Here is a 27759-nt window from a genome sequence, read left to right as displayed (position 1 = left end):
ACTAATTTTCACAATTGTTAGTGAATACATGTTTAAGATAAAGCTACATATTCATGAACAATAATAAGAATTGTTAATTGGTGTAAAACAAAAGTATCTACATTTTCTGTTGACTATTTTAACTGCTTAAAAATTATAAATATACATAAGAATAGGATAATAAACTTACATAGCTATTTGTTTAAATTGTCGAAAAAATCGTCTAAATATTTTACACTTTCTTGTGCATGACGCTGAGCACTTAATGAAAAGAATTACGATGCACAAAGTATTACAGCAAGAGCTTTTGGGGTAAGGTGATCAAATAATCTTAAAGCGATGGATGGTTAAATTGCAAAGAGTTTGGGTATAATCTTTTCATAACTGCTTGGGAAAGTTGTTTCGAGGATAAAAAAAGAGATGAGTGGGTCCAAATTAAAAATCCAAACAACGCTCCCTTCTTTTAAATATTTTTTCAGAGAGGTGTCACCTTGTAAATTTCTTGGATAGGTTGTCTATTTCAAATGGAAATATGGAGTAGATATTCGTTTTTTATTGAAAATTTTAGAAAAGCGTTCATTACCAATGCATTTAATCCGATCGTCGTTTTATCTCCTCTCTTTAAAGACTTTCAAAAACCAGTTTTATATTACCCAGTTAAGTTTAACGCTCTATGGCCTACTTATTCCCGAATTGACTAACAAATGTATTACAGAAAATCGTTTATAAAAAGCTTTAATTTTTGCAATGGAATGTATCGCTGTGAACCATGGGTACATGCAGTTACAACCTGTTCAGTTTACTGCACAATAATAAACAGTGAAGATGCAAACTCACCGATGTAATCAACATTTCTTATCAAGAACATTGGTATAAGTTTATGAAGCGCCCTTTTGGTATTTTTGTCATTTAGCAATATTTCCTTTTCAAATAGGTGATATATCACTAATTTAAACTGAATAGGTGATACTAAGTATTACTTATTCAAAAAGGTGATTATTTATTCAAATAAAGAAAAATCACTTTTTTCGAATAAGTAACATTACATATTTTGAAGAGGTGATATCACCTTTCCTTTTTTGGATTGGTGATATCACCTATTCAAATAGATCACTGATGATATTACTAAATTAACAATAAATACGGAAAGAGCGCGTCACAGATATCACTTCATCGCCAAATCGAATATTTGTTATAATAGGTGATATCACCTATTCTAATATGTGATATCTCTCATTTGCATTTCTCACTGCTTCTTTTAAATAATAACCTTGAATCAAATATGGCTGCCGCTGAAGCAAATGTTGTTATTTCAAACATTTAGTTTTTACACGCAACATTGTCTCCTGGGCTGTTTTTCAGTAATAATGACATTAATAGTGATACTAATTCATAAAATGGATGGAATATATTAATCGCTGAATTTGACAGCAAAATCTGTTGAACTGGCTTAACTTTCCATTCATCCGGTCGTATACAATATTATTTCGGCATTTATATAAGGAATAAGGAATCATTCTTTGAGTATTATGAAGGGCTTTATGATAGATTTGATCACGCCCCGACCGAAATTATCACCTCATAATATTGAAAGAATGATTCCATATTACGTATATCTATATTATTTTAAACTATCGTACGATTAAATATCTAAATACAAGTAAGCAAACCCCGCTGGCGCCTCAATTTGGCGTCATTTGTACAAAATACGTAGTGTTATCACAGGCAAAGACACTGGGAAATGTAAATATCGTTAAAAACAGGCGATCCAATAGCTGTAACCTCTCATCGTGACACCAAAGGGAAACGGTGATGGCAAGATAAGACACAAAAATAGTTAAAAATGTGACATTAGAATCAACTATTCGATTATTATATTATATTATTTGAATAGGTGATACTACAATTTACAATCGAATCCATGATATCGCCGATTCGGATAAACAGTTTCACTTATTGGAATAGGTGATATAAGCAGTTTAAACTGAATAGTTGATGCCGCTTATTCGAACAGCATTCTTCTATCTGTTCCTGGATGATGGAACGTTGCGATGCACTTGAATTCTATTTTGCAGAAAAGCAGTGAATTTCAATTGAAAAATCTTACCAAAAAAAACACGTCCTCGACTTTATAGGTAGATAATGCAAATAAAATAGAAAGACGAGGCGGTAAACTTTGGTTGCAAACACAATGTATGTAGCATCGAAGGGAGGGGGTGGTGGGAGGAGAGTCTGTCCCATTCCCCGCACTCTTTCTCGCTACAAACATTTTTCTTAAATCACCACAATAAAAAAGGAGGAGCCACCACCCAACACATTTTAGATGCAGATAAAAATAAACTAATAATAGAGATAACGAAATTTATCAAAAAAATTGAAGTGTTACTTGTAGGTAGTTATCGCTCCTCGCTAAACACCCCCACCCACCCAAAACCCCCAGATTGGAGTTTTGAAGATTTTTGGGAAAAGTTTATTGCTTTTTGATATTTGTTTCTCTTAGATTTTTTTTTACCTTCAGATATATCTGATAAGCATTGGCACCAACTTTCAAAAGCTGAAGTCTCCCGATTAACCTTCCTGGGATTAATTATTAGCCACGAAAAAAACTTTCAATTATATCCCAAACAGGCTTCCATTCCAGAAATGGCAACAGCTTATTATTTCTGTTTGTGTTTTAAAAACTCTAGACCTTTGACCTTTAGAGTCATACATGCACGCATGACTGGGACATTTTTTAACCCTAAATACCCTTGCTTACCCTGTTATTAATCTCAATACACATTCCCATTGAATTGTTTATATCAGCTGATATACTACTTGATTTTATTCTGCTTTTGGATCATCTCCCCCAAAAATGAAATATTTACTAGCAGTTTTCGTAATCTTGGAGAGTTTTTTGTCAATTGAGGCAGCAGCAGGTAAGACATTATATTTCAGAAGTTTCAATCATTTGTGAAAAATTTAAATATCAGTTTTAAAAAATTTATACACAGATATCTTCATATATGCTCGTTATATGTATTTTGACGAAAATTTCAATCAGGTTCATTTTCGGACTTTTTACATTTCTGGTCGATTTTTAAAAAAAAAAATTCATTTACCGTTGAATTTTGCTTTATCAGCTGTTTACAAGTTAAACAGGATATTATTGACATCCTCTGTATTTTTTTTTTCACCCAAACCGTATTGAGAAAAAAAATATTGAATATAGAATTTGTCAACTTTTTGCGCCTAAGATTTATTGAATAAAAAAGAAATAGTTAATAAAATATCTAAGATCAGCAACTTAAAAAACTGTGCGTTTTTTATATTTTTAAGATTAAAAGATTGTAGGACAAAGTATATAGTACACATCTTCAACAACATTAATATTGTTTTAAACAAATGACCTTCCATTTTGAAAGAATAAAAAGATTATAGACCCTATTGTAAACAATAATTAACGAAGAAGATTTAGCGGGTGTTTTTTTTTATGAGACATGTACTTATTAGTGGAACGATTTAAGATCGCGATGGTGGGATAAGATTAGTCACGGCAGTCTTTTGTGTATTGTCCAGAACTGGTCTTACACTGACCTCAAATACTGGTCTTTTCGCACTGTTTCAACAACGCCCAGGTCCTGGACTGATGAACAACAACTTTTTAAAGTGCCGCGCACTCAAACCTACAAAATACTGAGATGTGAAGAGAAAGCGGTGTAAAATTGAGGATAGAAATTCTTATTAATGCATTTATTTATAAATATGCGTCAACGCGTCTTTTATGAAAACTCAATTGAATAAAATGCATTGGCCATTTTGAAAATTATCTACTCGATAATCATTCAATTGACATGGAATTTAGGTAAACCAACTTCAACTACATCTAAAGCTATAATGCGCAAGCATTTAATTTAATGATCTTGACGTCAACAGTCTTTTGATCGAAGATCTTTATTGAATTTATGTAATAAAAATATGTTTATGCTAGATCACCAAACATATTTTGTGATTTTAACTAAATACAAATAATGTAGAAGAATTACAAAACAGTCAAACATTTTCTTTCAATGTCAGATCAAAATATGATAAAGGTTTTGACTCAAGTTCAAAATAATAATTGACTTCGGAATATTAAACCATACTTTCATTTGTAAGGAGTTATTTGAAATTTTTTTGGTGTTACAAACTAAAAAGCATACAATGTTAGTTTTTCTTTATTTGCTCAATTAAATTAGAACATAAAAAACCTAACCACCACATGTTCACATATTTAAAACCCACATGTTCGATGCATCTAAACTAAAAATTTACGGATCAGTGATCTAACCCGGATTAGCCTGAATACAAAACGTTATGACGATCTTTTTTTTCTTTCTTTCATTTTGTTCTTCTCTGGTCAGTTGTCCGAAACGTGGGGGTCCTCCATGACCAAGCAGTTCTCCCCAAAATCCACTCAAGTACAGACCCTTCATCCTCTGTTGAATTAAGTTCTACTCTATGCGAAAATAAATATCTAGATCTTACGTTTGTTTTAAAAGGGAATATCAGCAAAATCCAACTCACAAGGTTAACTTTTGTTATTTTTGAAGATTAGTTTGGATTAGCTTTATTCTTATCGTTATTGTTAATAAAATTGTTCATTGATGCGTTGTGGATTTTTTTTCTCTGACATTCTTATACTTATCAGGTCATCAAATTCTAGGGTGTGGTGTAAAGGGAAGAAATCGTTGAAATGAGAGAGAGAGAGAGAGAGAGAGAGAGAGAGAGAGAGAGAGAGAGAGAGAGAGAGAGAGAGAGAGAGAGAGGGGGGGTATTTGAAATTTAAACATTTATACAGTTCCAGAATAATTTAAATCATTTTTGATTTTCTTTACATACTTAAGACTTTCGTTTGGAAGTACACTTCGCCAACTAAACGTAAAGAATTTTGTTCCTTACTCTATTGGAAAGCAACAAAATTACACGATTTATCCTGTTGAAACAATGCATGTTAAACTATCGGCGTAACATAGAAAAATACAATGCTGACAACTGATATCACATGCCGATCATTCCTTCAAAAGGAAAACTTGTTTCGAGCTCAGTTTTTCAGTAACATAGGCGATATCACAGGCACTTGTTTCTGAGAAAAAAATTAACCCTATAGTATAATAATGTGTTAGTATTATTCTATAGGGTAAGTTTTTTTCTCAGAAACAAGTGCCTGTGGGCGATATACAGGAACCAGAATGAAACGAAATTTGCCGAATTATTCCAAAAAGCATGTCTCTTAAATTGGTGTGAATCTCGTTGCATATAAAAAGCATACAAAGGCAGACATTGACATTGACCTTTAAGTTTAAAAAATAATTGACTGGCAATGATGTTCTTTTTTAACATAAGATACCAATGAGAGAGAGTATCTTAATATCGAAAAAGCGATAACTCGAAAGTATTAAAAGAGCGATAACTCTTATTTTGCAGACAAATGGAACTATACTGATCAGGCCTCATGGAGCAAGATGACGGGATCTCAGTGCAGTGGGACCAGCCAGTCCCCCATCAATCTGCCTCCCATGGTAGAAATGGAGTACAGTAAAAATCTGAAACCGTTCCAGTTTTCTGGCTATGAGGTGGTGGTGACAGACCCTGTGGTTCACAACAATGGACATACAAGTATTAGTCTCATGCATTTAAAAACTATCAAAGATAAAAATTTCATAACATCACTACGAGGTCTTTTGCTTTGAACAACATTTTCTTTAACTACTTTTAATGAAATATCAAATGAGTTTTAAAAAATATACATCAAATGAAAATATGCTGAACTGATGTTACGATATATTTGGTTAATATTTCCTTTTTGAAATGCTACTGTATATATATATGCTTAATTAAGCAGCTATATGTTTTAAAAATTTCTTACTTCTGAAATATTATAACCTCATATTACGTCAATTTTAGTTCAAGTCGGATTTACAAATGACGCTTCGATATCAGGGGGAGATTTAGGTCAAACATTCAAAGCGGCCCAGTTCCATTTCCACTGGGGCAGTGACAACACCAAGGGGTCGGAACATACCTACAACGGCAAGTCCTACCCTGCAGAGGTACGGTACCACCAGATTTCATTTCTCAGAACTGTAAAGTTCATTTTACGCGCACGTTAATTAAAGTAATCAATTAAAGTACAACACTCTATCATTTTTTTCTTTCAGCTTCATATTGTCCACTACAACACAAAGTACCCAAGCCTAACGGAGGCGGTAGACAAAGTAGATGGGCTCGCAGTATTGGGATTTTTCATCGAGGTGAGTGAATTTCTGCGTATAATAAATAAATTTTAGAGTCCATTGTGCCGTTCACGTTAATTATAAAGGCAGAGGTTGTCACGTAAATTTGACTTCAAATGCAATTTTTGTGCATATTTTTGGTGCAAGTATGTATAGGCCTATACATATAGTACTTTCACAGGAATATCGATCTGATACATTTGTGACCACCTGTAGAGCTCGTTATACTGTGTCACGCTATGTTATTTACATTAATACTTATTTCAATTTGCAGGTTGGTCCAATTCATAACTGCAATTTCGGACCAGTTGTAGATGCCTTAACAAATGTCCAACCTGGGGGTATTTTTCAGCATTTGAAAATGTCGTCAATAATTTTCACAAATGATCTTTCACATCTATTTTTTTTAAAAAAAGAGCATAAACTTAAAGCATATGAAAACCCAAAATGAAAATTGGAGGAACTTTTGAATCGGTTTCCTTTGAATATAATAATACAATGCATCGTACGTTTCAGTTTCTCAGTACAGCATCAACACGACAGCTAACCCCTTCAAACTCCGCCACGTGCTCCCCATGCAGCTAACCGACTACTACAGGTACATGGGCAGCCTGACCACACCCACCTGCTTGGAGACCGTCAAATGGACCGTGTTCAGAGACCTCCTGTACATGTCCGAAGAACAGGTACGCAAAGACTGTGATGTCATTAGGATAATCGCATAGACATATGGTGTTATTAGGATAATCATACAGACATATGATGTCATTAGGATAATCGAGTTGTAATTTGTTTCATGCATTAAAATATTTTTTCTTCCAGTTACAAAAGCTGAGAAGTGTATACTTCGACTCATCTAAAACGATGCAGATGGTGGACAACTGGCGGCCCCCTCAGCCCCTGAATGGGAGAAAGGTCTACATTAGTTTCGATGTGAAGGCAAACTCCTCCCCTACTCCTGTGTTCAGCTCCGCCCTGTTCCTCGTTCTTCTGTGTTTACATCGCGTGTTTATATAAAAACAGTTCAATATTGTGTATAATATAATTATATCTACTGCAGAATGACACTAATGTAGCCCCGTGATAGATATATCACCCGTGATAGATAAGTGATAGTTAGTACCGACGATAGATGATCACCGCCTATAGGGCTAATCCTGGGCTTCTCACACTAAAACCTAGCTGCAATAATGTAGCCCTCTCCCGATTTTTTTTTGGGGGGGGTGGGGGGGGGGGAGAGGGCTACAACTCCATAGGATCTCATTCACTCCCGCAACGATTTAGTCTCAAATCGTATATAAATGACAATAACATCTGCATTTCTTACCTGAACTCAAACATTGTAGATGTCTATGGCATAAATTAATCCAAAAATATCAGATATAGTCCATATATCGGTTATTTTCGTATATGTCAACAACGCAAGTTGAATTTGTCTGCCATGTTTACTGACCTTGACCGGTTTTATTTTGGGACAGCCAATGAGGATCTTGAACTGAATGTAGGAATTCCCCTATTTTAAACATAATTAACGCGGTAAATATGAATTTTCCATTATATACCATTTCCTTAAATGATGTTTTAGTGATAGAACGAGGTAAGATCGATTATTTACACTGACATTCACGTTATCAAGCCAATCAAAACTCCAAGCATAAATCCCATAAAATCACGCGAGAACTGTCATGGCTGCTGAAAAAGACGACTGGTAAACATGCTGATGTGTTTTATCTGGTTTTGATTTATATACGGTTAGTTTGTTCAATCTGAATTAAAAAATTAATTTTGCACCATTACGGAGATCCTATGGAATTGTAGCCCTCTCCAGTAAACATGAGATATAAAAAATCGGAGAGGGCTACATTATTGTGCAGCTAACTAACACCCAGTAACACCAAACATCAGAGACTTCAGAGACCAGTGTTAGCGTTTGTGTGTGAGTCTTGGATTAGCTAGAAACATGTACGTTGTATAGTCTAGTTATATAGTCGCTATAGCATTAAGATAGCTGGATGGTCGTGGCCATTTTTTAGACCATGTTAATCTCCTTGAGAAGAAGAGCTTCATATAAGATATGAGGGAAAATCAAATTTTAAAGCTAAAATAGTTAGGGTTTTATTCACTTCATGATAGTTTAAGGCCAAAATATCATATATAAAATTTGAAGAAAACAGTGTTCTGTGACGTCACACTTTTTTGTAAAACTTTGAATTCTTTAAAAATTGTGCAAGATAGTTTTATTTATTTTATGTGAATATAATCACATGGATGTAATTAGAAATATTGGTAGGTTCAAGATATTTTCGTACTTAATTTTATACTAAATTTCAAAATTTTTATATATTTTATCTATGCAAAGGGGAAATAACTCTTTTTCTGACTTTTCTTTCAGTTGTATGTCTAAATGCTATAGTTTTTCTTATTCCAACGATTAATTTTAAAATATTTTTGTAATTTTAGTTTTCTGATAAAGTTGACATTAAAATTAAACAAGAAAAACAAATTTCTGCCTACAAGATTTTACTTTTAACAGAAAAAAATACAATTTTCTAATGCTAAAATATGCTTTAGTTTATGTTTATCTGGCATCTCAAAAAGTGTGATGACATGTATATTTTTTCTAACAATTGATGACATTTAAGTCTATTAAGTCGAAATCAGTTCGGTTTTTCAACTTTCCTCAGAGAATTTTACGAGTATGGAGCTACCTTAAAAGTCGCAAAATGTTTTACACAATCATGTATATACGTTGTAGCTAGCATTGACAAATACTAGTTAGATGTAGTCTATTTGTAAAAGGTGATTCAGGTGAATGGGTTTTATTTTCATTCAAAACATGTATTTGTTGTTATTCAATAACCGTTCAATTATTGCAATAAAATTTATATTTATAATTAATATGTGTTTATCATTGCACGAAAAAGTGTTCTTCCAGTTAAGGTCATGAACATTGGCCTAAACCTAATGCATCAGAATCTTCTATAAGTGAAACAAATTTGCTGTGTCCTCTAAACAATACAGGCCAAAATTCTTAGGTTTCTAGAAAATTTATTTCACAATTTTTTCCATGTTAAAAAGAAACTTAAACAATCGAGGTCCACACATGCTTTCAAAAGGTTGCCCTACTTGGACGAAACCCATTTTCTCAAAGAAAGCGACGGCCCTTTCGGCGCTCTGTACACGAATTGGTCTTCTGGTCACTGACAACATGGACAACACAGCTCTGTCCAAAAGTTGTCTCCCGACGCCCTGACACTGAAAATCTCCTTTCACAAACAGAAAAGCTATGACGTGGTAATAATCCGAATCAAACGTCGAGTCCGGTTCGGTCAAACGAGAGTCCGCGGTTTTGTAGCATATAGCGCCTATCAGCGTACTCTTCCCATGCAATGTCTCATAAGCGAAGATGACTTGATGCTCCTCTGGAATATCGAACACTTCCCCGCTGACATCACGTGACAGCTGTCTAAATTTAGGTCTTGAGCGATTCCTTGGTTCCTCTCTAAACGTAACCTTACCTAAATTAGAAACAAAGGACAAAAAAAAATAGTAGAAATCTCCAAGAATTGAGAAAGGTGAATAGAAAGATGTTGGTGCACCACTATAATCTGTCAATTAGACTGACAAAATTGCTTCTATATATCTATTATTTCATATTACAAAAATTAATTATTTACGCAGTTGATTAAACAATGGATACTTTTTCTTTGAGAACATGCTGTTTCTTTGAGAGCACACATGTACGGGTATAACACATAACACGGGTTATATTTTCTCCCAACAACTCTCGAGACCTTTAGTGGACCCATTTCCAAACTTAAACGACATTCCATATTTATTATTGCTATACCTGTGTGTATTTTCACTTTGCAAAATAAAGACAAATTTAAGAAATAAACAACGTTATTTAGTGAACATGGCGTTATGAATAGCAACTGCTCTGCTGGCATATTCCATGATGCGCGATAATAACGCAATGTTCACTAAATAATCGTTGTTTATTACTTATATTTGCATTTTACCACTTGCATATACCCTGTATTAGCCTAGACCTTGTCATTTAGCTATTGCATCAAATATAAACATTCAGACTGTAATGTATCTTTTTAATTCACATAGATTTGTTAACAGTATCAATGATATGTTATAACAATAATTCCTTTAAAATGTTATTATAAGGCATGTTTTAATTAAATACATCAATTTTATGGAGAAAAACACATGATGTTACGTATCGTATAGTGGTTTATTATAGCATTGAATCATGATTTTTTGAAGTATACACTCTCATAACTGCCGCGGTGTGTGCATACAAATTGAGTAACGCGCGTTAGCGCGTTATGAAAATTTGTATGCACACACCGCGGCAGTTATGAGAGTGTATACTTCAAAAAATCATGATTTAATGCTTATATTTACATTTTTTAACTTCTTGCCTTGTCTGCAAATGTGAATTATACATTAAAATTCCGATCTTATCCTAAGGGTAAGTTAACATTAATGGAAGAGCCACAGTAACAGCCACAAGCGTGAACTTTGATTTTCGCTTGTGACGTTGCAGTTTACAGCGTTCAACGTTTGTGACGTCATAATAAAACTCGTCAATTTGACCTTTGACTACTTGTTGCATTTAGAGGCATTTAAACATCACGGAATTTAATGGAAAAACACAGTAGAATGTAAATATAAATCTATAACGTCATGGAAAAGTATATGACGTCACACCTTTATGACGTCATAGTATACAGACACAGCAATTGCGATTATAGAAAAATAATTGCAGTTCCTCCGTATGGGCTTACAGTGGGAAAGAACAATGAATATGCAAATTAAATAAACATGCTATTCTATCTAACTGTGAAATAGCCTTCGTGCTATCTGGCAGTCTCTGCCCATGGTGAATTGTCACTTCAAGAAAATCAGCATCGCCAACAAATAAAAATTTCTTAGGTATAATAAAATACTATTTACTGACAATTCGGACAATAGTAAGCTAATTGTCCATCTCGACAGCAACTACATGTATTTCCCTCGGCTTCGTCTCGGGAAATAGTTTCTGTCTCGGGAGACACTAAACTTGCACATTCTGTTGATCCATGTATTATGCAAAATTCATTCGCTGTTAAAAACACAGTGTACAGACGTCGAGTGAGACTGTATATAACTACCCGTGTGACCCCTCCCCCGCTCCCTGCCAAGATTGTGGATGAATTCAATGTTATCGAAAACCAAAGAAGACTTTAAATTTCAATAGACTGGTTGGATTGTTTGTTTTTAACATAACCCTAGTGATTAATTATTTTAAAAAGACTTGTTTCAGAGGATTAAATTAAAATATTTACATTTGCAAATATGTTTCCTTATATCTGAACCTATAGAATAACGAAAACGTTCAATATCTGTATGAACTTTTTCATGACGTCACAATGATCACAGCACGCGCTTATCGCTTGTCTTATTGTAAACTTAAAATCTTGGTAATAATTTTAACAGTTCTGGACGATTTGTTTTTTTCAAACGTAAATATAAGTAATAAACAGCAATGTTAAAAAGTTCACCGGGATATGAAGTTGGTTGGTACGTGATCAAATCTACCGAGAAGCAATTCGGGCTTCACAGGATTTGATCACGTCACCAACCAACTTCATATCCAGGTGAACTTTTTAAATTGTTGTTTATTTCTTAAATAAACTTGATTGTCTTTTTAATATTACCATCCATAACAGTCTAAAAATTGAAATGGACAACTAAATAGATAAATACTATACGAGTATGGTTTTTTTTCACGGACGTCACCGCGGATTTATCCGCCTGTATAAACTGCATGTACATGTATATCTTTAATTAATAGCGCAATGGGTAGAGCATCGATCTATTGACCAGCAGGTGGAGAAGAGCCTTAAATAACCAAACGACATGGACAGCCAGTAACAAATGTAGTGTTTTGTTTGGACATTCATTAAAAAAAGTGTTTTGTTTGGTGGAGGACCAAAATCGTTTTTTTTTTCTTACAAGTATTTATTGCAAAAAAAAATCATTAAAAAAGCGTTCTGTTCATCTGATAGTTTGTCATGGATTGTCATCCAAACGTTACGTAGACAGCGTTTACGTGACGCGTTTTATTCAATGCCAGAGCGTCCTTCTTGTCAAAGGCAAAACAAAATGTGACTAACAAATCTTTATGACAAAAAATATGATGACGCATTTGATGGTAAACATGCAAAGGGAAATAACAAGAAGAGTCATTAATTATTACTTTGGGTTTAAACAAATCAAGTGTGAAAATTTTCATACATTTCATATATTGTGCCAAATTTTTTTTTAAAATCCTTAATCGGATTGTTAATCCTATCTTGGTCATGCCATTGATATAAAAGTCTGTCCCAAAATATTTTTGCCACACATTTTCTTAAATAGTTCTATATTCATGAATACCTCTGGGTTTAAACGATGTTTATTCAAAAGTGTAAAAAAAAATCCAAAGGGCCCCCTCTAGCTAGTCAGATTTCAATACACGGCTGAAAATAAAAAGTCTACGGGGATTTTTCATAGCAAAGGAGATGAATGTACGTAGAGGATAACGTTGAAAAATTTTGCGAGGTATTCCAAATCAGTAACTTCTGAATGAAGAAAAAAGTGTAAAAATCTCCGTAAAAATAGGTTTTTGTTTCTGTTTCGAGTGAAAACGATGTGTCATTGACGATATCTTGGAAATTTTCCCTTTCATTGATTTCAATTGCACTTCTTTCACAGGTATTGTATTTTTATTAAAAATCGTCCAAATATGTGGTATAAATATCTTGGGACAGACTATATCAAATTATTTGACGGTTGTAGGAACATTGTAATTTTATTTTTTTTTAACAATTTCAAACATACTTTGACTCTGTAATCATGGTATTCAACAATTTTAAAACGAATTATAGCATGAAATCAGAATCCATAATAAACAAACTACTATGATCACCGTTGTCAAAAATCCAGAGACTGCAAAATATCAATATTAATTAATAGCGAGCGCAGCGAGGCGGCGCGAAGCGCCGCTCGCGTAGCGAGCTCCATAGACAACGTGTACGAACGGAGGAAATTCGAGTTGAAATCTGCACATTGTTCAAAGAAAATTTTGTGGACCCGCGTGAAAACGTTCTACTATCCCAGTGATCCTTTGCGGTGCATAGCAACTTGGCGGAACAGGAAGCGTTTCTAAGGAAAATTCTTACCTGTAAATCGCATACATCATTTTCATTTAACAATAAAAAATCCTTTTAAAAACATTAAAGTAAACAACACATATGCTTACGTAAAAAACTGTACCTATGACGTCATTTCCTTCCCCGAATTTGTCCGACAATTTACGAAAACTGTCGAGCGCAAAAAGTTAAGTATGACGTCACAGTGATCTCGCGTTTTATATTCCCGCGATACATTTAGAGGTGGATCAAGCATCTGTACTGAATGTAACGTGTAGGAAGTACACAGTAGGGAGTCACCGTTAATACTGATACTGCGCTCACTATTAACGGTGACTCTTTGGCTGATTAGTTTTGTTTTGATGTTTTTTTTGCTCAGTAAATACACATGCAAGTTCCATGCTAAAAAGAAAAAAATTAAACTGTTAAAATATCTACATGTATTTGTTATAGTTGCATATGTGGTCAAACCTTTCAATAATATTGGATATCACACACTAAAAAAAGGGGGAGGGCACATGTCTACAACGCTTATATAGCGTACAAAAATTAAAAACATTAAAAACAAAATTGATGTCACAGGAAAATTAAAACACCGGTAACAACAAGGAACAAAATGAGAAATAACACAGACACACAATTTATTGATTTTAATGATCATTATTAAAAGGTAAAGAAGAGATAAAAAATAAAAAAATAAACTTCCGGTTCCTTGCGGTGGTAAAAGTTTTCGAGACAAAGCCAAAGTTTTTTGGTTTGGTTAAGTCCACGGGTTGCATTTAACAATGATGACAGATGTGTGACTCCTTCTGCGCTCGCCCCAACGGTCACAGCGTAAAACATATTATTTTTAAAGTGTCTCTTATCACAGGCACGTAGCATCAGGGGGGGCCAGGGGGGCCTGGCCCCCCCCCCCCCCCCACTTTTTTTTGAAGCAACAAATTTTTTAAAAATTTACATATAAAAAAATGATATATAATGGAGTTGGCCCCCCCACTTTTTTGGAAGCAAGTAAAAAATTGATATGAAAATAAGGATATGAGGAGTCAAATTGAAGTTACCCCCCCCCCCCCCCCCCAACAACGGATTAGGTATTTTCATGATTTGGAAGGAAAAAAATTTTGGTAGGTAAGAATTTTTTTTGGAAGTATAGTTTACTCCCCCCCCCCCCCCCGGATTAGGATTTTGAAGATTTTTGGAAACTTTAAATTTCCTTTTTTTTTTTTTTTTTTTTTTTTTGCTTGTCAAGATTTTTTGGATGGGTCTGCCCCCCCCCCCCCCCCCACTTTCAAAAACGATGCTACGTGCCTGTATCAATCATTAAAATAAAAAGATAACACTAGCTGTGTTTGAATTCAAAATTTGATAATAACATGTATTTGAAAATATCGCAAGGAAATTAACATGATTGTACGAAACCACCAAATAAAAAATATAAAATTGAGAAAAAACCACCAAATAAAAAATATAAAATTGAGAAAAAAAAAATTATTGTACATATTTGGGATCCGCCCCATAACAAAAAGACAAGATGGCTGCGATTCTGTGCATGGCTTCCAAGAAATAACGATTATGGTTCTAATCCTCAAATTGCTCAAAATTTGCTTACTGTAAATGCACGAGAACTGTGTTGCATAACTTAAGAAACGCGCATATTTACACAAACCGGGTCTATGAAGAAAATCGTACCTTTAGATAGATACGTCATTTTCCCGCCATCTCCGTCTTCACGGTTTTCATCGGTAATCATCGGCCTATCTGACGGAAAAGCCCGAATATTCCCCCTTTCCATAACAACAACACAAAACTTCGCAGAAGCGCTTACGTCACTTAAATCTGCGTATCGGGCACTTTTCTGTGCAATATTCATTCGCGGGGTAAATTGTATTAAAATTATTAGCATTTTTAAATATATATACTTCATTTTTATATATAATAATAGTTTTAAAATGTTATTTTATACTGTTTCACAAATTATTGCTATGAATTTTAAACCTTTTACAAACTCTCGTTTGGACTCTTTTTTGTAGCGTAAGAATTCTTCAAGGTGATTTACGTCCAATAATGGTGGCCAAGTAAGTCGAAGTAGACATTTAAGAAATAGCCATGAGTTCAGAAATAGAGCCCCACATTACGAAAAAATATGAAATCAAGAAACGTCTAGGAAAAGGGGTAAGAGGATTTGTAATTGTTGGTATTATTTTGCAACAGATTCGTAAATTTTTTTAGTTGTAAGTTGGTAACGAGGTACGCTTTCTTTGCCATAAAAGAATGTGTCAGTACATGCCTTATAAACTGTCAGCTTTTTATATGTAATTACATTATAACATTTTTACTAGATTTTCCCCATCTTTGTAACTTACATCATTTCGGTCTATTTGTTCAAAGATATATAAACTATGTTTTTATTACTTGTAACAATATTTATATAATATATACGTATAAATATGAATAAATACGTACATGTAATGCATTTACTGTTTATTTCGATATAATACTTATAGTAAATTACTGTTGCATCAAGAACGCTATATATTTAACAACTGAAGCTAGACATAAATTATAGTGATAAAATACTTTTACAGTTGTTGATGTTTTGTTGATTTACTTTTAATTTGATAGCTCATCACAACTAACTAAAATATATAATGTGTTGTTAATACAGTATATCAAGTGAAGCATGATTCAATAGTGAATTATCTCTACAGGCTTATGGAATAGTATGGAAAGCAGTTGACAGAAGAACAGGAGAGGTTGTTGCTGTAAAGAAAATTTTTGATGCCTTCAGAAATCAAACAGATGCACAGGTACCTTAAATAGATCTATCTAAGAGATTTGACCGATTAATAGATAAAAAGATTTTTGTAAGAATTTCATTGTTGTAAGTTCTTGACAAAACTCTTCCAACTCATCAGAAGTATACTTTTCATTTTCCATGAATTAATTTCATTATTTTTTCTTCGTTACTAATCTCCAGAGAACATTCAGAGAGATTATGTTTCTCCAAGAATTTGGAGATCATAACAACATTATTAAGCTGCACAATGTGATCAAAGCAGAAAATGACAAAGACATCTACCTCGTTTTTGAATTTATGGGTAAGAAAACAATGCTATAGTGTTTTCATACAAATTAATAATGCCATTTTTTCTCTCAGTACAACGGGAAAAAAAACTTCAGAATGTCAGTAATTATTGAATATTTGAAAATGTATTACCTCATTAATCTTATCATATCATTATCAAAAAAATTTATTACATTGTGAAATAAATTACAGAGACAGATCTGCATAACGTTATAAAGAGAGGGAGCATTCTCAAGGATGTACATAAACGTTACATCATGTATCAGCTGTTCAAAGCCACCAAGTACCTTCACTCAGGCAATGTCATACATAGAGACCAGAAGGTACATGTAACACCATGCTTCTGTATACAGAAATGTGTCAAACATTAAATCTTAGTACCGTACATTGAAATTATTTTCAACATAGTTATAATTTGATAGAATTGGAGACATGCATCAACTTGGAATTGTACAAAGTTGTGAGTGCACTGTTGGTTTTTTGCAGCCCTCTAATATTTTACTGGACAGTGAATGTGTTGTAAAAGTCTGTGACTTTGGGCTTGCTCGGTCCTTGACACAGATTGGGGTGGATGCCGAGACTGGAGACCCAAACTTGACAGAATATGTAGCTACTCGCTGGTACAGAGCCCCAGAAATCCTGCTAGCATCTCACAGGTACACAACATCAAGAGAGACTCAAAAATTTTATAGCTTCACAGTAACATGCTCGTCTTAAAAGAAATAATAAAATTTACATAGAATAATAATTATGTGCAAGTTTGGTAAAAATAAATTATAGTTTGAGAGCACAAAGACAATGATACTAAGACATTAAGTAATGTAAACTGTTTATGATTTATACCCAGGTACACAAAAGGTGTTGACATGTGGTCCCTGGGATGTATCCTTGGGGAGATGCTTGGAGGAAAGCCTTTGTTTCCAGGATCATCTACCCTTAACCAGATAGAGAAAATCATGAGCACTATTCCATTGCCATCCAAAGAAGGTAAAGCATTCTCATTCTGTAACACTGGGATTTTTTTTTTTGCCATTTTGGAACAGAATTATTTTCTATGTGTCTTTTAAAAACATCTTTGTAAAAGCATTTTTATAAACTTTTCAGTTTCATTATCTGAATAGTCTTTCATTTTGAAATGTGAAATGGTTTTGATATTTTCAGACATTGACAGTATCAAATCTGCTTATGGTGCATCTATATTGGAAAAGGCAACATTAAAGTAAGTTGTTTGTTTGTTGTACTTGATAAAAAGTTACACAGAATCATTCATTGTAAATAGAGCCATTTTGTAGTTGGTTTGATTCTATAAACTGTTGGTTGGAATAATATACACAGAAAAGACACCACTGCATTACCATTACTTCTCTTTAAAACATACAGAAGCCAATAACATATAATTACTTTTAATGAGTTTGAACATGTAAGATTTCAACTTCAAATGATTGAAATGAATGTACAGTACAGACCATTTGCTAGATATTTTTCAGTTGGTTGCAGTGTTGAATGAATAATTTCAGCAGTAGACGTATTTGGCATCCATGTAATTAAGTGTGTTACTGTAATACAGATCAAAGAAATCAATAGAAGAACTATTACCGGACGCTCCAAAAGACGGCATAGACTTACTGAAAAAACTGTTGTTGTTTAATCCGGACAAGAGGATCACTGCTGATGAGGCACTCCGACATCCATACATCTCCAGGTAAACCAGGCTACTACTGTGATTTCATCATCTTTTATCTATAAACTAGGATGCAATAGTCAAATTTTTCCTCCTTTTTTTTAAGATCAGAAATATGTATTTAAGGGATTATTTGAAAAAGTATTTAAGGGATTATTTGAAAAAAAAAAAAAAACTTAAGGAGGCCGATTTGGTTTTTTTTAGCGTAAAAACCAGAATAGAAAAACTCGCAATTTTTTTAACCATATGTAATATATACCAACCTTAGTTTATTTGCAAAGTTTTAAAAAAATCTACCATCTGGTTCTTTTTAGAAGCCATATCAAAATACAGATTTACTGTTTTACTAGAATGTCCAAAAATATTTGCAATGAAAACTTAAGTCGTCCTTCTTAAAAAACCCAGGAAGTCATTATAAAAGGGGAAGGGGAGTACTAACCCAAAGTACCTGTATTTTTTTGTTGTTGAAAATTTAGATTAAAAAACTCTACTGAAAAATGAAATGGAAATTTGGTATGATATTCACAAAAGATTGAACATGTATTACAATTTGTAATGTATTTATTTTCCATAGATTTCACAATGCTGCTGAGGAGGTATCCCTGAATTACGATGTTGTTCCACCTCTCAGTGATGATGTTCAGCTGACTGTGGAGGAGTACAGGAATAAGTTGTATGAGGTGAGATACTGAGACTATGACGTGAGTGTCTGGGAATGAAGTGAAAATACTGAGACTAAAGACTTGAGAGTTAGTGAGTGAAGGGAGATACTGAGACTAAGACTTGAGAGTTTGTGAGTTAGTGAGATACTGAGATGTAGAATTCAGTCTGTTTACATGATGCTGAGACAGGGTTGGCCGGGAAATACCAGTGCTGGGAATTACCGGTGGTAAATACCGGTATTTCCCGTCCCGGTAAATACTACTGTTTTCCACTAAACTGGGAAATACTGGGAAATACAAATTTATAATCTTTATTTCTTTAGTTTTTTCAATGTAAAACTTATGTTTATGATAAAAGATATTAACAGTAAGCATCAAAAACCAATTTATTATACTTTCTTATTTCACTGTCAGTTTATAAATCTTAAATTCACCAGATCACCTATTCCAAAAGATTTCTATAGCTGCTAATGTACAAATTTTAGTCCAGTTCTTTTTTAAATCAAGTTTTGTGTTTCACAGATTTATAATTCAAAGCAAAATAAACTGTTATAATTAGTGTAGGTGTTGCAAGTAAAATCCAATAATCACACATGTTGTTTTAATAAATAATTACACTTGACAGTTTTGTGCTCCTGTTTTGGGGAGATATATACTATGAGTGGGGCTAATTGGCTTCTTCTTAGGTGTGTTGCATACTGAGGTAGTGACACAGTCACACTTTATTTTTCACAATTTTCTTGCCCCATTTTCATATTTACCAAATAACCAGAAAATGGAACCTTTGATATCATGTTTATGATAACTGTGTAGATGCACCTATACCTGATTAAAGCCTTAAAAACAAATTACAATGGTATATGAATGAACCATGTTTTGAGTATTCATAAGAGATAACCAATGCATTACTGACCAGTCAAAACTTGTTAAAATCAAAGAACATTATAAAATGTCATTGCTGACAAGGTGCACTATTGTCTACATCCCTACAGATTTAATTAAGACTAATGTCTTAAGTATGAAGTACTATAATATGTAGTTGTACTTTATTTCCCAGTATTTCCCGGGAATTACCAGTAATTCCCGGGAATTACCAGTATTTCCCACCGTCCTGGGAAATATGAGTATTTCCCGCTTTTTTGCCAACCCTGTGCTGAGATTATGACTTGAGAGTTTGAGTGCAAGATGAAATACATATGAGTTGAGAGAGTGAGATTAAGACTTTAGGGTCTGTATGATGTTAAGAACAAAACTAAGAATTTGTGAATGTGTTGATTGTGTTGATTGTGAGATAAAAATACCCAGAGACTCTGTGTTTGAGGTGAAATATTGAGACTAAAACTATGTAATAGGTGTATGAGGCGAGATATTGAGATTGAACTTGGAACTGTGTGTGTATGCAGTAAAGTAGGAGACTAGATTGAACCCATGATTTTGAGGTGAAGAAGTATGAGGTGCTTGTATGAGGTGAGAAGCTGTAACTCTCTTACAGCGAGATGTCCAGATTACAACTAAAACCCAGTGGTTTCTTTTTCTGGGGCTAGATGGTATTATTAGGAGTACTGAGACAACTTCACACGTCCATCACATTCAGATATATTGTTATTAAAATTTAAAGTGCATAGATTTGCTATTAGTACTCAGACTTGAAGCAAGGTATGGATTCGAGGAGAGTTGATGACATTTGGGCCGGATCAATATTCCTTTTATAAGTATTGAAGCATGATGTATACCTTGACAAAAGCATTCAACATTGCATTCATAGAGTGTAATTTTGTTACAGATGATAATACAGAAGAAACAAGAGAGGAGGAGAAAACGTCATGAGATTAGAAGTGCCCAACAGCTGAGGGAGTCCAGCCCTGAAGAAAACCCCCCACCCAGTGAACCTTACCAGAAAGAAAACACTATGCCAGCTAAATTCTCATCAGCATCCTCCAAATACAACAAGCCAGTAGCCGAGGTGCACCCTCACTCGGCCCCTCATCACCAGTCCTCCTTCACTTCAGGTCTGTGTCCAAGGATCAAGAACTTCTGTTTCCTCATTTATCTTGTCATTCTATGACATAGGATGTTGGGAGAAGGCATGCTTTAAAGTGAACATTGATAGTGTTAGTGTCTTAAATTGCTGTGTAATATCAAATTGATGCTTCATTGCTGATGTTATTTTAATCATTGCAGCCTTTGGAAGAACGACACACACAGAACCCAAGGACATGAGAGCCAGACAGCACAGTCGACAGAGGATGAATGACCAGATCCCCCCTTCCTACTCCAGCAGTGCTGCGGTGAGTAGACGCCCAGTGGACAGACATGTCTACAGGTGTCTCAGTATGGATAAATGTAGTTAGGCCATGACTCAACATTCAACAACACATTCTCTACAGCTGTATCCCTGTCAGATCCCATTTCTCCTGTAGACAAATCAATATCACTCTGTCCTTCCAGTCAGTTGCGTTTGATTAATATACAGCAGACTTAAGAACCTTGCTGTTCGTTTCCAGATGTGTCTTACACATGTTATCCTGACTGAAAAAAATTCGGATCTGCGGTTATTCAGAGACTAATTAAATTTTACTTACGCATTAACTGTCTCTGATATTGAATTGTTGTACAAAGTTTTCTCCTTTTGAAGTTTGATTTTCTTGATTTTATTTACCGTTCTAAGTGACTGTGAAAAAAATGGGATTTAGAGTTTTGGGGTAAATTATACATATGTATTGACACAGATGCAGTTGTATGACATTTTTGTTCGAGCACAAAATCCGAGGCTTCAAATGAACCCATTCCTTCTGGGTAGAAACCAGGTGAGATGGGACCTTTGATTGGCTGGTTTGAGGCAGAGCTTTCTCATACATAACCAGCATGGATGTTAGCTAGTTCTCACACTTCCTGTCTTGTGTACTAGTACCCTGTCCTTACTGTATTCTAACTACTTTTTGACCAGTCTTATTTTCTTTTGAAACAGTTATCTGGCAGTTTTTATTTTCCATCCTTTTAAATCTGTATATTATTTAGATGAAAAAAAATCAAACATTATTAATTTTGTGTTATGTAATTTTGTAAAATAATGAAGTCCTTCCATAGATAGTGCTTTGAAACAACAAGACTGCTTTACAATTGGACAGTATCAGTTAAATTTATATTTGAGAAGACTTGAGCTGAAAAATCAATGTGTGTTGACCTCTAATATTTTTGTTGTGATCCTTTGCTATAGACGGAATAATTATATAATTTAATTATATTCATTACTTGTATGTATTTTACTTATAGGTAGATAAATAATATACACTTATCTAGTAGAAATTTATTTAGTAGAGTATGCTATAGCTACATTACAGTTTCATTTAATCTATTGCATTTCTATTGGCAATACAAACCCTGCAGTTAATATCTTTGGAAATAAAAGACTATTAGAAGTTATGTATGTATAAACACAGAGAGATTATATGATATCTTAAATATCTAAAACGTCTTCTCAAATGTGTTCATCCTTATCATTTTGACTTTCAGATGCAAGACCCTTATCCTCCTATTTCAAAAAATAGACAGACATCTGCACCAGCAGCTACTAGAGCAGGGTCACGACCCAGCTCAAAATACGGCAGTCAGCCGGGCTCAACAAAAGAGGACAGGGGAGGCTTATCTGTAACCAGTTCACGCCTGGTAAGTTATTACAGACTGGCAGATTTGTGGTCCTCGGAGGAATTACAGATTGTTTTTAGAATATTGCACATCTTTACAGTGTCAATGTAGGCTTTTGCTTCATATCTAATAGTTATTCTTGACAGAAGTTGAGTTTGTCAGTACTGAGTCATAACTCCACATGTGATCAGCAATCCTGAAAACAAACTGACTGGAATGTTTTACATGAGATATTTAAATCCAATGATTTTTTCCCCCTGTATTTCTATAAAAAAAGAGACTTGCTTTCATGGAGCTGTCATTACAATAAGAACTATTAAGAAACTGAAGTTGCAAGTTTGTCTAGAACCAAAAATGTTACATGTACCTACTTGACAAGCTGGATTTTATTTTATTTTATTCTTGTCAAGGTTAAAGTATGAGTTATATAAGCATTAAGCCTTGACATTGTGAAGATGGTATTTTCAGAGGTCCTTGTCCTTATTTTCTTTAATGTTCTGTAAATGCTTTGCTTTTTAATTTTAAGAAAATTGCACTGGTTTTCCAAGGAAATCTCTCCATTTGAAATGCTGCTTTTTTAACCCTCAGCTATTGTTTTCTTTCAGTCTGGTAGTAAAAAATAAACGTATGTTGACCTTTAAGTTCACATATACACACTGTGTTTCCTTTGATTGCCAGTGATTTTTAAAGCTGATTATTTTTTTTAATAATGAATTTTTATTTTTTTTTATGTTGAAGAGTATCAGGATGTGTTGTATCATTAATCAATGTTTCATTTTCCTTAATTGTTTATCTCTGAAAACTTCAAGAAAATGACTGCATGTACATCAGAAAATTTTCATGTATATATATTCAATTCTGCTATGTTGTACCCCTAGTCATGGGAACAAATCTGTAAGAATTTAGGTTTTATATTCAACATGAGAAAGACTTTTTGACAAGTAATTTGCTTATCTTAAATACCTACTACACAAATTTAAGTTGCAATCCACAGAAAAGTCATGACTTAAAAAAATCTTCTATGGTAGTTCAATGTTGTATTAGGTATGAATTCTTTATAGAGATGTACACTGATGCAACATCACATCCTGGTTTCTTCTGTAAATTTACACTTGTGTATGCAGTGTTCAGGCTAGATATTAATACACATCTAACTTTTCTGTCCTGTTTTCTTATTTGAAGTGTGTGTGCATCAAAATACACCTGAACATATCATATCTAATTAGATTTCTTGTCTCTCATCTTTCTTTTAAATCTATCTCTCTCTTTTCTTTTTTTGGGTGGATCCTGGTTTCAGGGTCATTTTATCAACCAAAAATTATATATAATGATGAAAATGACCTATTAAAAAAGACTTGAAAAAAGATCCTTCTGGCCTGAATGCTGTTTTGGTATAAATGAAACATGGAATACTCCTATTTTTCAGTACTTTATACATATTTTTCAGTTGTTTTAACCAGTGTTTCATTGTTAGAATGCACACTGGTACATATTCTGTATTTTTTATGGTTCCCTGAAAAGAGGAAAGTAACAAAAAGTTGAAAAGTAATAGAATTCTATCTTTAGGCTGTATTTGATTTTGGACAAGAACCCTTATATTAAAGACACGAGTTTGAAGGTGTTCCATTATAGAGATAGGGAGTGTATTATGATGTAAAATTTTCTCTACAGTTAGGCATTGGTCGGTTGATAAAATGTGCAATGGATCCACCACTTCCACCTATAAGATCTTCCTATCAAGCATATTGCGACTCGTACCATGACACATACCATCCCGTCAGTGTGCATGGTAACACGTACCACAATACGTTCTACGATTCGTATCAAGACGGTGATGTAAGTGCTGGTGTGGCTGATTCTTTGCAGTTTTTCTAATCACAGAGATGTACTTAATCTCATCGTAGTTAGTAGCTTCTTGTACTTCATCAGTACATGTACAAGCAATTGGCACTGCACACATACATCCATTGTCCGCTAATACTGAGACCCCCTCATCAAGAAATACCGTTACATGTAGTATTTTCCATTTTTTGCTGTAAATCCATTATTATCGATCATTCTCAGAGTGAACTTTTACATCTGAATTTTTTGCTTTGCAGATTTTAAGCTTATTTTAAGCATGCTCCTTTACCTGATGCCTAATTTTATATTATTGAAAATATTTTTATTCCATTTGCTGTTCTCACAGATTGTTCTTAAGCAATATTCATTTTGCTGTGTTAAGACATCTACATTATTTATTTACTACATACATCTTAGTTTTGATTCATAAAATAAGAGATCATTGTTTAAAAATTTTATCATCTTTAGATTTTGATGTTCCCTAGCTTTACTCCTAAAAACTTTAGGTGTAGATTCTTTTTGATATATCATATTTGACACAACTATTAGTCCATCAACTTGAGGACTCAAGTCTTGCTAACCAATCAACTGTTTTTCAAGTGTAAACATCCATGTTTGATTTACTGTAAATTAATGCTACTAAAATGACTCAAAATTGCACTTTAAAATTCATATATGTGCATTTCAAACAATGAATTGGTGTGTTTTAATTGTGCTTCACATTTGTGTATTTGATGAGAACTGTATTTTCTGGTGTGTACTTTGAGCACCATAGCTAGGTTGTAGCTTTGGTCTGATGCACTCAATTAGAGATCACGCCAGCAGACTTTGCAGTGTAGTGTATGATCAAGTGAAGTAAGGAGAATGTAGTGATTAGAGCCAGAGATTTCTGTGTTTTGTGTCATGTTTTCTACATGTATATTGAGAGTTATTCAAGTAGAAAATTTTCAATATAAGATGAAGTTTCAAAACAGTTTTGAAAGCAAAGCATGTTCTCAATATTTTACAGGTTCTGGATATTGTGATTATTTATGTATAGGAAATACATCATGTACAGAGCAATTTCACTGTGTATTTTTTGCCTATTTTAGGTTCCTGGCCAGAGACCAGTATCAGCCACGACCCAGAAACAGAAACCAATCTATGGAAAGAAGCAGTTCAGTAATGCAATCAACAACCCCTCCCATGGGGCCCCAAAGGCATACTTTGGAAGTTACAACCAGAATATTGGAACCATCTCTGCCTCAGGTCTGGCTGCCATACAGGGGGGCAAAAAATCCTGATGACTGACTGACAGAAGATTCACAGTACCTTCCCATGGACGCCATTTGGCCATACAGACTTTAATTTCATATCTGATCAAGATATATGTGGAGGTTATTTTTGTGGACTAAATGGTGAAAATTTTACACTCAATGACAGGGTCTACGTATACATTGTATAAAAACAAAACATAGCATTATTTGACTTTGTATAAGTGCATTACCAATCCCAAGTTATGTTTATTAATAGCTATTGATAAACAGAAGAGGATAGATAATATAGCCATGGCCATACTTAAGTTGCCATAAAAGATTTTCCTAATGGGATTATATAAATTAATGTGATCATTACCTGCTATCTATAAATATAGAGTGATCTCTAGAATTGGAAAATTGCAAAACATAATATGTATTCATGTCTTTGTAATTCACACCTACATAGTTCCCTGTCTTTTACTTAGAGAATGGAGGATTTCATTATTTATACATTAACTTAGTTGGTGCACAATTAGCTTTTAAAAGTTTAAAGGTTATTTGTACTTGGTGTGCTAAGATCTAGCATTCATAATTACTCAGTGGGATTATTTCTTTTTAATCTCAGCATTAGATCAATAAAAGTAAGATTAAGTAGGTAATATGCTTTACAAATTTTTCTAAATTAATGTTTAATGAATGAGTGGGTGGGGCTGTTAAAATATCGTACCAGTAATTAAGGAAACTTTCCCCTGATTTCTTAGGTTAATGAGAAATACATCCCTAGTTATAATGTGTTCATTGTCTGTAAATATTAGCATTTGTCATTGTACAGCCAATCACAAATCCTTGTCATACCACAGTATTATTCCATCCACAAACCAAACATTCCACTAGTGTAGGGCTGTAACAGGGGTGGCTAGCGAGCCAATCAGGTGTAGGAGTACTAACTATGATCTACTTGTAGCAGCTCCAGTTGATGAGATCCCAGGGGGGCTAGGGGTCCATTGTTTACTACTGTCCCTGTGGGGATGGTGTGGACACACCATTACTTAAATCTCTTATGACTATTGTTACACAGTGTATTGTATAAAATTGTTATTATTATGTAAGTTATAAAAAAAATCATTAATATATGACAGATGTGTGTATTTTTATTATCATATTTATTGAACATGTATTGTTCATAATGCATGGCTTAATTTTATTTGGAAGTATGACTGAATGTTTGCCTGTGCATGAAAGAATTATTTTATCACATTTTTGTTTTATATTTTTATTTTGTCTCTATGTATATTGTAAAAAAAAAAAGAAAGATAGAAATGTTATCTTCTTGTCAAGACTGATACTTGGTGAATAGTGAAAGGAAACCTTAAAAACTTAACAAACTAAGGTGAACAGTGATCAAATACTATTCTTATTACAAGTATGTTTTGATACTGTATGCATCCATTTAGCTGATAGAAAGAAATCACAATAAAATGATGCTGGTTTTTGTACCAAAATTGCTGTATGAGGTAATCCTAAAACCACTAGTACTGAGTGCAAGATTTGATTTTGTGATGATGCAAGGGGTCTCAGTGATAAGTATGTGTGAATGAAGCTGTCTAAATAATCAGAAAAGTCCAATGGACTTTATTTCATAGTGAGTTTGTTTTGAGGAATTCTGTATTTCTCAGATTGTTGAAGTATTTGATTGCCTATTTTTGTGTTTTTATTGCTAATTCCATACAGATGTGATATTTGATTCATTTTATACCAGATGACCGTTTATATGTATATATAGAGTCTAATCACCCAGTGTCCGTCCTAAACAATGTGATTGTAGATCTTTTATTTGACCTTTTTTATTATCATTGATTTTTAGCATTTTTCTGTTTAGTTGTACTATGACACATCAGCTGCCTTTTTTACCAGTTGGTTCACGTTGATTCGTGTCAGCCTAGAAGTCTAGAATACCAGCTACATATAAAAAGAAATTGATAATAAAGGTGGATGAAATCTATGACATGTTTGTGTGTTTTGTTTGAGTTTCAGAAAGGCTCCTCTTGTTGGTGATAAATTCCCTGCAAGCTTGAATCTTGACAGTGTCAGAGCTGCTCTAGTCCTCCGTGATGGAGTATGAAACTTGGACCAGCTTTTCTTTATGATGATGTCTTAAATGTCTAGCGCAAAGCTTCTGTAAA

General features: G+C 33.8%; 2 protein-coding genes and 1 long non-coding RNA gene across 6 annotated transcripts; 2 read left to right on the top strand and 1 right to left on the bottom strand.

Moving 5' to 3' along the window:
- The first annotated feature begins 2705 nt into the window (after window positions 1–2705).
- On the top strand, window positions 2706–9131 carry LOC105346802 (carbonic anhydrase). The gene is made up of 7 exons (XM_011455522.4): window positions 2706–2897; window positions 5425–5616; window positions 5905–6050; window positions 6159–6251; window positions 6508–6574; window positions 6750–6919; window positions 7056–9131. The coding sequence occupies exons 1-7, from the start codon at window positions 2834–2836 to the stop codon at window positions 7248–7250; spliced, it is 927 nt and encodes a 308-aa protein (XP_011453824.2). The 5' UTR covers window positions 2706–2833; the 3' UTR covers window positions 7251–9131.
- On the bottom strand, window positions 4160–7694 carry LOC117684881 (uncharacterized). Its single transcript, XR_004598600.2, has 2 exons — window positions 7561–7694; window positions 4160–5589 (listed from the first exon to the last, which is right to left on the bottom strand). It is a non-coding gene; the product is annotated as an uncharacterized lncRNA (long non-coding RNA).
- A 6322-nt stretch (window positions 9132–15453) lies between the features above and the next one.
- On the top strand, window positions 15454–27578 carry LOC105335560 (extracellular signal-regulated kinase 2). Of its 4 annotated transcripts, none has more exons than XM_034458754.1 (15): window positions 15454–15595; window positions 16132–16230; window positions 16401–16521; window positions 16701–16831; window positions 16995–17164; window positions 17356–17495; window positions 17670–17727; window positions 18076–18210; window positions 18764–18869; window positions 20635–20860; window positions 21033–21139; window positions 21581–21658; window positions 22365–22517; window positions 24168–24332; window positions 25430–27578. In XM_034458754.1, the coding sequence occupies exons 1-15, from the start codon at window positions 15530–15532 to the stop codon at window positions 25619–25621; spliced, it is 1947 nt and encodes a 648-aa protein (XP_034314645.1). In that variant the 5' UTR covers window positions 15454–15529; the 3' UTR covers window positions 25622–27578. The 4 variants fall into 4 exon arrangements, with proteins under 4 accessions (XP_034314645.1, XP_034314649.1, XP_034314646.1 ...); XM_034458758.2 differs by lacking the exon at window positions 24168–24332 and adding an exon at window positions 23102–23121 and having other exon boundaries at window positions 25430–25568; XM_034458755.1 differs by lacking the exon at window positions 21581–21658.
- Window positions 27579–27759: the final 181 nt, after the last annotated feature.

The sequence above is a fragment of the Magallana gigas genome, chromosome 7 (genome assembly GCF_963853765.1).
Source record: "Magallana gigas chromosome 7, xbMagGiga1.1, whole genome shotgun sequence".
NCBI classification, from domain to species: Eukaryota; Metazoa; Mollusca; class Bivalvia; order Ostreida; family Ostreidae; genus Magallana; species Magallana gigas.
The sequence above is the reverse complement of the archived record's forward strand: the minus strand, read 5'-3'. Positions and strand labels throughout refer to the sequence as shown.

What these genes read in the sequence shown, in the direction of transcription:
- LOC105346802 (XM_011455522.4), top strand. Translation starts at nt 2,834, where the DNA reads ATGAAATATTTACTAGCAGTTTTCGTAATCTTGGAGAGTTTTTTGTCA. An exon ending in GTCAATTGAGGCAGCAGCAG is followed by an intron (nt 2,898 to 5,424) that starts GTAAGACATTAT and finishes CTTATTTTGCAG; the next exon opens with ACAAATGGAACTATACTGAT. An exon ending in TCACAACAATGGACATACAA is followed by an intron (nt 5,617 to 5,904) that starts GTATTAGTCTCA and finishes CGTCAATTTTAG; the next exon opens with TTCAAGTCGGATTTACAAAT.
- LOC105335560 (XM_034458754.1), top strand. Translation starts at nt 15,530, where the DNA reads ATGAGTTCAGAAATAGAGCCCCACATTACGAAAAAATATGAAATCAAG. An exon ending in CGACATCCATACATCTCCAG is followed by an intron (nt 18,211 to 18,763) that starts GTAAACCAGGCT and finishes TATTTTCCATAG; the next exon opens with ATTTCACAATGCTGCTGAGG. An exon ending in CCTACTCCAGCAGTGCTGCG is followed by an intron (nt 21,140 to 21,580) that starts GTGAGTAGACGC and finishes GTATTGACACAG; the next exon opens with ATGCAGTTGTATGACATTTT.